Here is a 13,582-nt window from a genome sequence, read left to right as displayed (position 1 = left end):
CTCCCTGCACAGCTGGTTCACCAACCTTTTACCTTTTGGCCCCCAAAATCTCATCTTTTCTTCCTTTTAGTGTCATTTTACGTTTGCCACTTAACACAACATGATTTGTCTTTCATTAATCACTGAATTACACCTTATCTTGGGCGAGCATCGCGGTGGCATCACATTGTGGGTTAATCAGCATTAACCCCTTTCCCTATCACTTTATTATTAAATTAAAAAAAGCTGGGTCTGTTTTGAAAGATAATTTTACCCACGATTCACGAGGACTAAAAGTATATATTTGTGACTCATACACAAATGTGTATACAACAGGAAGTAATCTGTTCCACGGTCGAACTGTTACGGTTTTAAAATCTTTATATATTGTACATGCCTTTTTTTTTTAACAACACTAGTAACTATAATACAAGTGTAAGATTAAGTTAACCAATGTTAATATCAAAATATAAGACATGTAAAATGCTTTTTTATAACTGATAATGGTTGCAAAAAAATAGGGCTATGCCAATCCAATATTGATTATACCAGCTTGCAGTTTATTGAACTAGTCTAAAAAAAGTAAACATAGTAGGCTATATTTAGGCTACTAGGAGCTAGCAGCTACACAACAGCTGAGCACACAATAGCACACATGCTACACATATGTAATAAGTACCCTTTATTGAACAATATTGCAGTCAAACACATTTGTCATTTTAAACAAGTATCAAATAATTCTAGTTGCATATTAGTTACACACACAAACTCCCCAAGGTAGATGCGTATTAAAAAGTATTCAGTTACAAACGAGTATGCATCATTCAACTTCCTGCATCATGAGCTTGACTTAACGAATTATTGTGACGACTAGGTGTTGCCAAAAAAATCAATCACCATAAAAGGAGCATAAGTCCATTCCAGACAGTTAGTTAAAGTACCAATGATTGTCACACACACACTAGGTGTGGTGGAATTTGTCCTCTGCATTTGACCCATCCCCTTGTTCACCCCCTGGGAGGTGAGGGGAGCAGTGGGCAGCAGCGGTGCCGTGCCCGGGAATCATTTTTGGTGATTTAACCCCCAATTCCAACCCTTAATGCTGAGTGCCAAGCAGGGAGGTAATGGGTCCCATTTTTATAGTCTTTGGTATGACTCGGCCGGGGTTTGAACTCACAACCTACCGATCTCAGGGCGGACACTCTAACCACTAGGCCACTTAGATTAGTGTTTTTCATACCTACTAGAGATGTCCGATAATATCGGCCTGCCGATATTATCGGCCGTTATATGCGTTAAAATGTAATATCGGAAATTATCGGTATCGTTTTTTTTATTATCGGTATGTCTTTTTATTTTTTATTTTTTTTTTTTATTAAATCAACATAAAAAACACAAGATACACTTACAATTAGTGCACCAACCCAAAAAACCTCCCTCCCCCATTTACACTCATTCACACAAAAGGGTTGTTTCTTTCTGTTATTAATATTCTGGTTCCTACATTATATATCAATATATATCAATACAGTCTGCAAGGGATACAGTCCGTAAGCACACATGATTGTGCATGCTGCTGGTCCACTAATAGTACTAACCTTTAACAGTTAATTTTACTAATTTTCATTCATTACTAGTTTCTATGTAACTGTTTTTATATTGTTGTACTTTCTTTTTTATTCAAGAAATTTTTTTAAATGTATTTGTCTTATTTTACTAATATTTTTAAAAAGTACCTTATCTTCACCATACCTGGTTGTCCAAATTAGGCATAATAATGTGTTGATTCCACGACTGCATATATCGGTTGATATCGGTATCGGTTGATATCGGTATCTGTAATTAAAGAGTTGGACAATATCGGAATATCGGATATCGGCAAAAAGCCATTATCGGACATCCCTAATACCTACCATTCATTTTGTTTCTCTCTTTGAGTTATTTCACTTGATTAAGGCTTTTCTAACATCCCACATTACAAAATAATACAAGTATTTACGATTTGTTTTGATATCGGATCAATATCTGTATAGGCCAATATTCAAGACTCCTCAACTAAGTTAACACGTCAAACAAATACATTTTTGCACTGCAGATGTGATTCACAAAGCGCATTTTTAATCTGTTTTAAAGTCACGGAAATGTGAAAAGAAGTTAACCCCAAGTCATATTGTCAGTCAAAAAAATTCATACAACTTATGATCAATGATTGAGAGGCACATCTCATGTATAACAATAAGTTAAACACTGTCAAAAAAACCTGAAATACATTTGTGTGGTAGAGAATCTCACACATGAATAATTTTTGAACATTTTAGTCACACGGGTATATTAAGAAGTCAACTAAAAAATTTAAAAACTATTTTAAATGACAAACGATGGAGCTGTATTGCGAAGATCATTTTGCGTGGCACAATGTCACTTTTAGAACAGTCTTACTAGATGCGCAAGAGTAGAAGGAAGTTAGGCGCTTTAAAAAAGTAAAAACACACTTCTAGAGTGTATACTCTTGGTATGCAAAACAAACAGCCCATGGTTGGTCCTCAGCTTTTTTCCAATCTGTTGATATCCTGCACGTTCTTTGCAACTGTTTTTTTTAGGTTGGAATGATCGAATTTGTGGATTTAGTTGACTATAATAAGGCAGTCAAAGCTGTTTGAGTGCTGTGGTTGTAATGTTGAGGAACCTCTTTCTTCCAATATCATTGTCATCCATCATCCGCTGCAGCAATCGGGTTATCTGCCATCCTCCTCAGTGGCTATCCATCATTTTGTCAGTATCTCCTTCCAAAAAAGTTAGATGGAACTCTCATCTACAAAAAAAATGTTTGTCCTTTCCCCCCTGCTAGGAGTTTAGGGCCTTTGAGCTGCTCAGGAGCGGCCTGGACCGCACCAAGTATCTGCTGGTGAAAGAAGCCAAAATCATTGCCATGACTTGCACGCACGCTGCCCTCAAACGTCACGACCTGGTGGAGCTGGGTTTTAAGGTAGGACACCCTCATGGCTGCTTGTTGTTTTGCAGTTATTGTTTACTAAAATTGATAAATGTCTTCATTAGTATGACAACATCCTGATGGAGGAAGCGGCGCAGATTCTAGAGATCGAGACCTTCATCCCCCTTCTTTTGCAGGTATGCATCTCTTGACATTAGCTTGAACATAAAACCTCGACCATGTGTCAAACTCCAGACCCGTAGGCCACACTTTTAATGTGGCCCGTGAAAGCCTGGAAATATAATGACACTTCATCTTTCTTTTTTAAAGTATTTAAATTGTGACAGAAAAAAGATGCATATAACTGCAGTTCTTCATAACTGAGTTTTTTTTGTAGTATTAAGTGTTTTTTTGGTCATTGTTACTTTACAGTAGCTGAACTTTAATATCTGCTTGTCACCTTGGCTTGTGGTTCCAAAGCAAGTTTTCCCAGGCTTCGGACGATATTTGATAAGTCAATTAACCGACAATAAATGAAAATTAAGTCAGTAAGTTTTCCAGCGTCGATAAATCGCCATGTGCATACTTCAGGAGCATTCACACATTTCATCAGTTTTAGCAGCTGTGCGCATTTGTGCCCCAGCTAAATAAAAAGAAGGGGGTGAATTTCTCTTGTCCTTCAAGTGATTTGACTCTTTATGAGGTGAAGCGGGGCCGCATACCACTTTTTGCGGCGTCGTAATCACAGAGCGCTAACTAGCTTATGCAGCTATTAATTTACACACTGAGCAGCTGAGCTGCTGTATCGCCTTTGAGTTAGTGAAAGTAAATTCTAGATTCTTTTACCTGTTTGAGGATTATGATTAATTCTTCATCCAAACAAAAGTATGTGAACATCCCAGAAATCGGCATCCCACTGAGAGCAGACATTGTACAGTAAGTGATTGTTTTATTACGTTCATAGTTTGTATTGCTGGTTTAAAACTTAACAATACTGCTACCTGCTCGATCTGTTTAACATTCATCTTCTTAAAACTTGTAGCTCATCTTACATATATTCAGACTCAAAAATATGGGGTTCTGGATCATAATTTGTCCCAAGGTAGTCGTCGTTGGCTCTCGTAAAAAATTTCTGTCATGATTAGTAGTGTTGTTATTGTTGAAGGGACAAGCAAACGTGATGCGTCTTTGAAATTAATACGCCGCCATATTCTTAAAATGAGCAAAATATGTAAATATTACATGTTATTATGAATGCTAGTTGTTAGTACATTACATATATACTTGCAGCATGTATATAAAACGACAATGGAGGTTTTTGGATGTTTTTACAGCACTTTATAGGTGTAATTGAGAAAATCCCATTAGCTCTATTGTTAGATGACTTTTGCTGACATTTATTGTAGAGTTAGAATGCATAAACAAAAAAAAACGTGTGTGCTTTTCTCACATAAGGAAATTAATGATAGACAAAATTCAAAAAAAGTGCAGTTCCCCTTTAACTTCCATTAAAAAACTAAATCATCTCTGGTACGGCTGAAGCAACACCGCTCCCAGTATCATCGGCAACATAGTGTTGCCAGAAAAGTCAGGACTTCAAAATAAAAGCATGCCAAAAGACAACACAGTTGGCAGTTAGGTCTGTCCAAACAGTCTCGTAGCAAAAACATAATTTTTCCTATTTTGTGAAAAAATTGTTTGGTTTGGTATGCTTTTTTCTTAATAAGCACCGTTTTCATACTGCTTTGCAGTTAGCATCTTAACTGGACTGCTTGGTGCAAATGTGGCTTTTGTAAACTGGTTCTTAAAATGTTAAATAATTGTAAATCTAAATATTTTCTCCGATCTATGAGGTGTTCAGTTTATTTCAAATTGGACAAGGTGGTGGTTATGATCTGTAACTGTCCTGGAGGAATTATCTCAGTGATTATCGGTATGTGCCACATCTACGATGGGTGGTCGTGCATGAGCAGTCATGCCGTATCAAATCTTTGCTGCTGCCCCACAAATTTAAAACCCACAGTACCACATCCAACATCAAGCCTCCCACTACCTTACTCTCTGTGTTCATTAAGGCCTGACTTATGCGCTCCAAGCAGAGTAATGATGCTTGTCTTTGGTAGTTGCGCCTAATTGTCCGAGATAGCGCTAATGTCTGTTTACAGATGAGATCATTAAGCACATCAGCCCAGGCTACAAACACCACCATGCCCCCCACCCTCCAGTGAGTCATACTTACTGCCAGGTGCACATCACAGAAAGAACATTTCATTTTCCAGCAATACTTTTGTCAACCCTCATCAAAAACCTGGGCTTCATTCATATCACAGTAAATCATACCAAGCTGAGGGCAAACTCCAGGTAAACCACATTAAGTATGGTAGCGTGACGTAGATGCGAGTTGAATACACTGCTGGCCTGTTGTAATTTAATGCTGTTATTATTTCCCTTCCACAGAACCCAGAAGACAACTACAGCAGACTAAAACGTTGGATAATGATCGGAGACCACCACCAGCTGCCCCCTGTCATCAAGAACATGGCCTTCCAGAAGTACTCCAACATGGAGCAGTCCCTCTTTACTCGCTTTGTGCGCCTGGGAGTGCCCACCATAGATTTGGACGCGCAGGGCCGTGCACGTGCCAGGTCAGTCACCCAATGGATGTCAAGCATAGGTTGTCCTTCTTGTTGAGTGTTATATGATTTTAATATCTCTTCCCTGGTCTACAGTCTATGTAATTTGTACAATTGGCGCTACAAACACCTCGGAAACCTGCCGCATGTGCAGCAACAACCGGAGTTCCAGGTGCCCAACCCAGGCTTGACCTTTGACTTCCAGCTAATCAACGTGGAGGACTTCAACGGTGTGGGCGAATCGGAGCCCAACCCTTATTTCTATCAGGTCAGTACACACACACACTTTACCCTTTTTGACAGCACGGTTATCTACAAGACTCTACTCATGATTGACACATTTCCTCTAGCAAAACCGGTACCTGGTCAGCCAAGGATATATTTGATGATATACTGTATATAATATGGGTGTTGTAAACTGTTGTTCACTCATTGGCAGTGTATGGAAAATGTATTTTAAAAAGTAATTATTTATAGTTACTTGTTAATTTACCAAAAAAGTATTTTAATTATTAACGGAATTGCTCTTAAATAACTATAATTAATTACTAGAGAAAGTAAATAACGCTTAACTTAAAAAACCTCCAAATATCTCGCATATGCAGTTAAGAATGACGTCAGAGAGCACACGATCAGAGCAGTATTTTAGCTCTGCTGTGTTTGTTAGCTTAGCAGCGACAGTTTGCCTGCAGCTCTGTTTAATCTTTTCACTGGATTGTGTTGGCTCTAGTTAATAAGAGATTGAATGTGCTTGGATGGCTGTCTTGTCACCTTGACCACAGAGTATTGTAGGATTGTAAGCTTGTCACTTCAATAATTTATTTTTTGTTCATTGTTCTTGTGGTCGTAATGTGTGTGCATGTGTGAGTGGGTGTGCGCGCATGTGTGTACTTAGCCTACATGTTGTTTGCTGTGTGATGTTGCCTCTATATTTAAAGGGAAACTGCACTTTTTTTTGGAATTTTGCCTATCCTTCACAATCCTAATGAGAGACGAAGACAAAATAGTTTTTTATTTTTTGCATTTGAATATGTAAGAATCGGCTCGTTCTTGGTGGATGGCAATGCAGCTAATGGGAGCAATCTATTCTGCCTCTAAATCATTTTAAAAATGCATCGAAAAAACAGCAACAATACTTCAGTTACATTCCATAACCTGTATAATAATCAAGCTATAGCAACATTGTTTTTGAAAGAGCGAACACTGAAGAATTGTCTATCTAGCGTAGTAACACATCATCTTGTGACGGCATGCTACGCCATTAGCCGTAACCTAGCTACTGCAAGAGGTAAGCATGCTATGGTAAGCTAGCTTTTGCGGCAGTTTGTAATGCACAACGCAATACGGTAGGACACCACAATCTGTACTGACTGAAAAACATGAACAATCATATTGCAGTATCTGTAAAGTAGGAGCCCACATTTCATGTTTTGTTAGTACACAGCTAGCTTGACAGTGTATATAGTTGTAATACCAAGCGAAACATGTTGCATGTATCAAGACCGATATTATAGTAACTCACTCAATGACTGTTTGGTCCAGTTTTTTCAAGTTGACTTTGGGTATGCATGCCATTTATGTCGGCATAGCTTGGCTCCAAGTTCCACATTTATGCTGACCTCACACTCTCGGCTTCCGTCTGCTCCAACATTTCACCCTCTGTTCGTGCTCGCTTCTTTAAGCAGCAGTTTAAATAAAGATATATTCGATTCTATTCGATTCTATTCAGTTCATCCTCTGTATATTCAGCTTCAAAAGGGTAAGTTTGTGATTCCTCGTTTGTCCAAAAATAGTCGTCTTCTGTTGTTTGTTACCAAGTCTACCGTGATTAGAAACACATTTATTGCCGGAAGTCGGTAGTGCGCTGCTATGGAGACGCAAATAAATGCGCTAAGGAAAGAAGTTCCGGTAATGCATAAAATTACCAAAATACGGTAAATATTGAACACATTACGCATTGTTATTAATGTGTTTGTTACTACATATATATATTACTGGCCAAAAGTTTGGACACATCTTCTCATTCAATGTGTTTTCTTTATTTTCATGACTGTTTACATTGTAGATTGTCACTGAAGGCATCAAAACAGAATGAACACATGTGGAGTTATGTACTTAAGAAAAAAAGATGAAATAACTGAAAACATGTGTTATATTCTAGTTTCTTCAAAATAGCCACCCTTTGCTCTGATTACTGCTTGGCACACTCTTGGCATTCTCTCTGTGAGCTTCAAGCACGCATGTGAAGTGAAAACCATTTCAGGTGACTACCTCTTGAAGCTCATCGAGAGAATGCCAAGAGTCTGCAAAGCAGTAATCAGAGCAAAGGGTGGCTATTTTGATGAAACTAGAATATAAAACATGTTTTCAGTTATTTCACCTTTTTTTGTTAAGTACATAACTCCACATGTGTTCATTCCATAGTTTTGATGCCTTCAGTGAGAGAGCTTTGAAGGCTAAATCAGTGACTCTCATTAGCCACATTTTGCAAGTGCTTTTTTAAATTATTTTTAGAAGTCTAAAAAATGTTTTGATTTTCTTTCTTATATTGGTTGTGAGCGATAGGCAAAATAAAAAAAGGTGCAGTTCCCCTTTAATAAATTCATTTTAGTGGTGCTTGTTGTTTCTTTCATTAGTAAAAAGTTACTTCCTGCATATAACTTGCTATGCTTCTGACGCTGTCTTGTTGACATACACCCACATCAAAAGTAGCATGCCATGTTGCATCAAACGCATCAGTAATGGCATGGTTACGTATGTACAAGTAATTAATCAGATTGATTGTAAACGTAATGACGTTAGTGACGCCGTTATTACAATTTATTTTTACACATATAGATACACTATATTGCTTAAAGTATTTGGCCACCCATCCAAATGATCAGAATCAGGTGTCCTGATCACTTGACCCGGCCACAGGTGTATAAAATCAAGTACTTAGGCATGGAGACTGTTTCTACAAACATTTGTGAAAGAATGGGCCGCTCTCAGGAGATCAGTGATTTCCAGCGTGGAACTGTCATAGGATAACCTGACTCTCGCCAGACCCTTGTAGTTCGCTGAGCTCCACACAAGGGTCTGAGCTCGAAGGCATTGCAAACTCCTTCCAGATAGCAAAAAATAATGAACCAATCAGGATCGCCGGGCGGGATTTCATAGATGTGACGTAGTGCCGAAGGGACTGTTTGATTCAAACAACAATGGCGGCACGGAGCGAGGAGTCGTGTGCTGACATTGATTCTGCTTTTGCAACTGTTTTGCGATATTGATGGAATATTAATTATTTAAAAGATGAACATGGATGTTTTGGCTCTTCTTCCGACCGGGTTTGTATTTCCCAGCGCCGCTCTCATCAGCATCACGGGTTGATGTCGATGTGAGTGGTTGAAGTAGCACGTCATTCAAGATAACGGACAAGTGGTTCATCCAATCACATACAATGATTTTTTTTACAAGGCCCCGCCTTCTGAAATACATCTCCTATTGAGAACTCCCAGATCCTTGTGTGGACCTCAGCGAACGACAAGGATCTGGCAAGAGTCATGTTAGTCATAGGATGCCACCTGTGCAACAAATCCAGTCGTTAAATTTCCCCGCTCCTAAATATTCCAAAGTCAACTATCGGCTTTATTATAAGAAAATGGAAGATTTTGGGAACAACAGCAATTCAGCCACCAAGTGGTAGGCCACGTAAACTGACAGAGAGGGGTCAGCGAATGCTGAAGCGCATAGTGCAAAGAGGTCGCCGACTTTCTGCACAATCAGTTGCTACAGAGCTCCAAACTTCATGTGACCTTCCAATTAGCCCACGTACTGTACGCAGAGAGCTTCATGGAATGGGTTTCCATGGCCGAGCAGCTGCATCTAAACCATACATCACCAAGTCCAACGCAAAGCATTGGATGCATTGGTGTTAAGCATGTCGCCACTGGACTCTAGAGCAGTGGAGACGCCTTCTCTGGAGTGATGAATCACGCTTTTCCATCTAGCAATCTGATGGACGAGTCTGGGTTTGGAGGTAGCTAGGAGAACGCTACATTTCGGACTGCATTGTGCCGAGTGTGAAATTTGGTGGAGGAAGAATTATGGTGTGAGGTTGTTTTTCAGGAGTTGGGCTTGGCCCCTTAGTTCCAGTGAAAGGAACTTTGAATGCTCCAGGATACCAAAACATTTTGGACAATTCCATGCTCCCAACCTTGTGGGATCAGTTTGGAGCAGGCCCCTTCCTCTTCCAACATACCTGTGCACCAGTGCACAAAGCAAAGTCCATAAAGACATGGATGACAGAGTCTGGTGCACAGAGTCCTGACCTGAACCCTATAGAACACCTTTGGGATTAATTAGAACGGAGACTGAGAGCCAGGCCTTCTCGACCAACATCAGTGTGTGACCTCACCAATGCGTTTATAGAAGAATGGTCGAAAATTCCTATAAACACACTTCGCAACCTTGTGGCCAGCCTTCTCAGAAGAGTTGAAGCTGTAATCGCTGCAAAAGGTGGACCCACATCATATTGAACCCTATGGGTTAGGAATGGAATTGCACTTCAAGTTCATATGTGAGTCAAGGCAGGTGGCCAAATACTTTTGGCAATATAGTGTATTTGTCTTACAAAGATGCACAGTCTTAGACACTTTTAGCTCCTTCAGGGCAGGGCATCCCACATTCCTCAATTTCTTGTTGGCCCATTTATTTTTAAAATGATCTGTCTACCAGTCTATATGACATATTCATGGTCCTGCTATTAGTGTGTTGTTGTCTGCCGCCTCTGCACAGACCTGTGTGTGTGTATGCCTCACTCCAGGCGCCATATAGTGTTTCATTTCCTGACATTGCTTAGCTACTTTGTGTGTGTGCGTGCGCCTGTGGAGGTAAAAGAAAAAATATTCATATGGGGAACAATTAGTCTGCTGCTACTCTGGTATGATTTAATTTCACATCCACTATGTTTACTATGACAGTAGTGTAAAATGCAAAAATAAATTATTGTTACACTGGAGAAAAAAATGCAGAATCAGAAGGTTTCCGCCCCCTAAAAATACAGTTATTTGTAATCGTAAAGCATGCCGGGTATCACTGGATCTAAGACATTAAAAATGCTTTCCACGTGCGTGTAAATGTCAATGCGCTATTGATGTCCGTGCAGGCTTGTGTCTCTGAATGTTCTTATTGTTCCTAAATCTAGACCATGTGCACTTTCTCGAGGCTCCAGGTCACATGAACCTCCACTCCACATTTGACGGTTGCCATTTGCAGTGTCCTCAAGGGAATCACTTACGAGTCCTGACTCACACAGGCTCTCTCTCCTCTGAAACCCAGGAAGAGGCAGACAATTCCACAATGTCCTGCTATGCACTTGTAATCGTATAATCAAATACTGGCTGTTCAATGGCACTGATTGTCGCCCCCTCCAACCCCCTGTTTCATATAATTTAAAATATAATTATGTTCTAAGATCACATGGTCAAGTATAAAGACAATTAACTACTGTATAATAAAGCAAAAATAAAGTAAAACTATTCACCCTTTGAAGATTATTTACATTTTGTTAATTTGTACGCTATTATGTACGATAACATCTTTAACGTCAAATATGTTTATACTAACTGATTGAATAAAAACTTGGGTTATAGTATTTTAGAACATTTGGCATTTATCTGAGCTTAATAGATTGCAGTATGCCATATGATATGCATAGAAATACAACATTTAAAAAAATAAATATTCCGTAAAGTAACAACATTAAATATTGAAAGTACAAAACCCACTACGTTACCAAAAATGTAAACTTAGGAAAAAAGACACAAAGGAACATTTGGCCTTTAAGTAGTGCATTTCTCTGCACCTGTACTGTATACCAAAATACAGCCTGAAATAACTTTAGCTAAAACTGAAAAGTTTTGGGCAGATAAATGACATGCAATCAAGTAAAACGTTAAACATCAAAATTGCATTTGAGTACAACTATTGCGGTCTTTTCCGAAGCTAATTTTAATAATGTAATCACCTGTGATTAATCATGATTAATCCAAGATTCCAAAATGTGATGAATACATTTTTTTTAAATTGGCAGCATTTGGGCTTGGGTTTGGGTTAGCAGCAACAAATGTCATGTTGGCATGTGTTGATGTGAGTTGTGATTCGAGTTGCCTGAGGCAGACGTGGATAAACACTTTTCCTGAACATAGCCTGCATGTTACATAAACATTCTTGCCTTTAATTTCAATGAGCAAAAAAATAATGCCGGTACTTGCAGTTTGAGAACGCTACCGTTGAATTTGCCTGGCTGTGACTCGTCGCAATTACCGCAGGTCTTGTTGTGTCGCTTAGAGCAGGGGTGCGAGCTACCGGTCGATCGCCAGCCAGGCATTAAAAAAAATAGACCGGAAAATAAGCGATCATCAATCTTCACCAAGACGTCACTTTTGTTACTTGATTGACATTCACGGCACCCAAGGGTCTTGTGAGATGACACTGGCTGCTGCAAGCTCATTATTAAGAAAAAATGACCGACAGGAAGGCGAGAAATACTTTTTATTTCAACAGACTCTTGAGCCATACCTGTCGTCAAAACTCTAAAGACCAACTGCACAGTTCCTATATTCACAATAAAAGCGCTGCTTCATCCTGCCTGCGCTAACAAAATAAGAGTCTCAGAAAGCTGGCGTGCACAAGCTAGCAAGCTACGGAGTTTGCCGCCAATGTGTTTCTTGTAAAGTGTATAAAAATTAGAATGGAAGCTGGACAAATAAGATGCCAAAAACCAACCACTTTCATGTGGTATTAGACAGAAAGGAAACAGATAAAGTCCACAAATAGTGTGGTGTTAGAGCAGTAGGACATCTTGTAACAACACGGATTCAACAAAAGCATATTTGATTCCTCATTTTATTAATTGCAGACAAATTACAAATATGCATGGTCTGGCAGCCGTGCAACAAGTAAATACATAGCACATGTATCTTATGGTCCAAGTTGAATAGACACAACTTTATTCCTTAGACAAACTAATCTTGAAAAAGAAAAACATTGAATGAATTAAAGATATGACTAACAAAATAGATTTGCACAGTGTTACAGCCATGCAACAAGTGCATCAATAGCACAGATAGCCGTAAGTCTTGCTTTAATATAACCCTACAAACATTGCTCCATTTTATGGACAAAACAACCTGTGAAAAACAAATCACTTGGTTGATACAAGATACGACAAAGTTAAACACTGCATGATCTGACAGCCCTGCAGCATATAGCTTGAGGTCTTGGTAAAAAAAAAAACAAGACTTTATGCCTCAGACCAGGGGTGTCTAAACTACGGCCCCTCAGTCAAGTGTGGCCCGCCGGAGTTTTCTGTGCGGCCCGTCAGAAATCACGATTTAAACAAGAAGATGGCCTGCGGTGCGCTTCAGCCTACATTTAGTCCCCGGTGAATTGACATTGGGAGATATTGCCTGAGGGCGAAGAAAGAATGGACGGTCAATGACCACACATTATATCTGAAAGTGAATTGAGCACAGCATCTATATATGACCCAATCCAAAAAACTTTGCACACTCTTTCCCATTCTTGCTTGATGTACAGCTTAAGTTGTTCAACAGTTTGGGGTCTCCGTTGTGGTATTTTACGCTTCATAATGCGCCACACATTTTCAATAGGAGACAGGTCTGGACTACAGGCAGGCCAGTCTAGTACCCACACTCTTTTACTACGAAGCCACGCTGTTGTAACACGTGCAGAATGTGGCTTGGCATTGTCTTTCTGAAATAAGCAGGGGCGTCCATGAAAAAGACGTTTTTTGGATGGCAACATATGTTGCTCCAAAACCTGTATGTACCTTTCAGCATTAATGGTGCCTTCACAGATGTGTAAGTTACCCATGTTACCCATGCTTTGGGCACTAATACACCCCCATACCATCACAGATGCTGGCTTTTTAACTTTGCGCCTATATCAGTCCTGATGGTTCTTTTCCTCTTTGGTCCGGAGTACACAACGTCCACAGTTTCCAAAAAAATTTGATATGTGGACTTGTCAGACC

At 39.4% G+C, this 13,582-nt stretch overlaps 1 protein-coding gene across 1 annotated transcript in view; it reads left to right on the top strand.

Annotated features, from left to right (window-relative positions):
• aqr (aquarius intron-binding spliceosomal factor) overlaps positions 1-13,582 on the top strand; it is a 121,596-nt gene that overhangs the window by 73,818 nt on the left and 34,196 nt on the right. Inside the window, exons 28-31 of the mRNA XM_062041426.1 lie at positions 2,828-2,965; positions 3,037-3,108; positions 5,369-5,556; positions 5,641-5,812. Of these exons, the coding sequence (XP_061897410.1) occupies positions 2,828-2,965; positions 3,037-3,108; positions 5,369-5,556; positions 5,641-5,812 (570 nt within the window). The remainder of the gene's footprint in view (positions 1-2,827; positions 2,966-3,036; positions 3,109-5,368; positions 5,557-5,640; positions 5,813-13,582) is intronic.

Source organism: Entelurus aequoreus, linkage group LG03 (assembly GCF_033978785.1).
Source record: "Entelurus aequoreus isolate RoL-2023_Sb linkage group LG03, RoL_Eaeq_v1.1, whole genome shotgun sequence".
In the NCBI taxonomy this organism is placed as follows: Eukaryota; Metazoa; Chordata; class Actinopteri; order Syngnathiformes; family Syngnathidae; genus Entelurus; species Entelurus aequoreus.
This window is presented reverse-complemented; position numbering and strand designations above follow the sequence as displayed.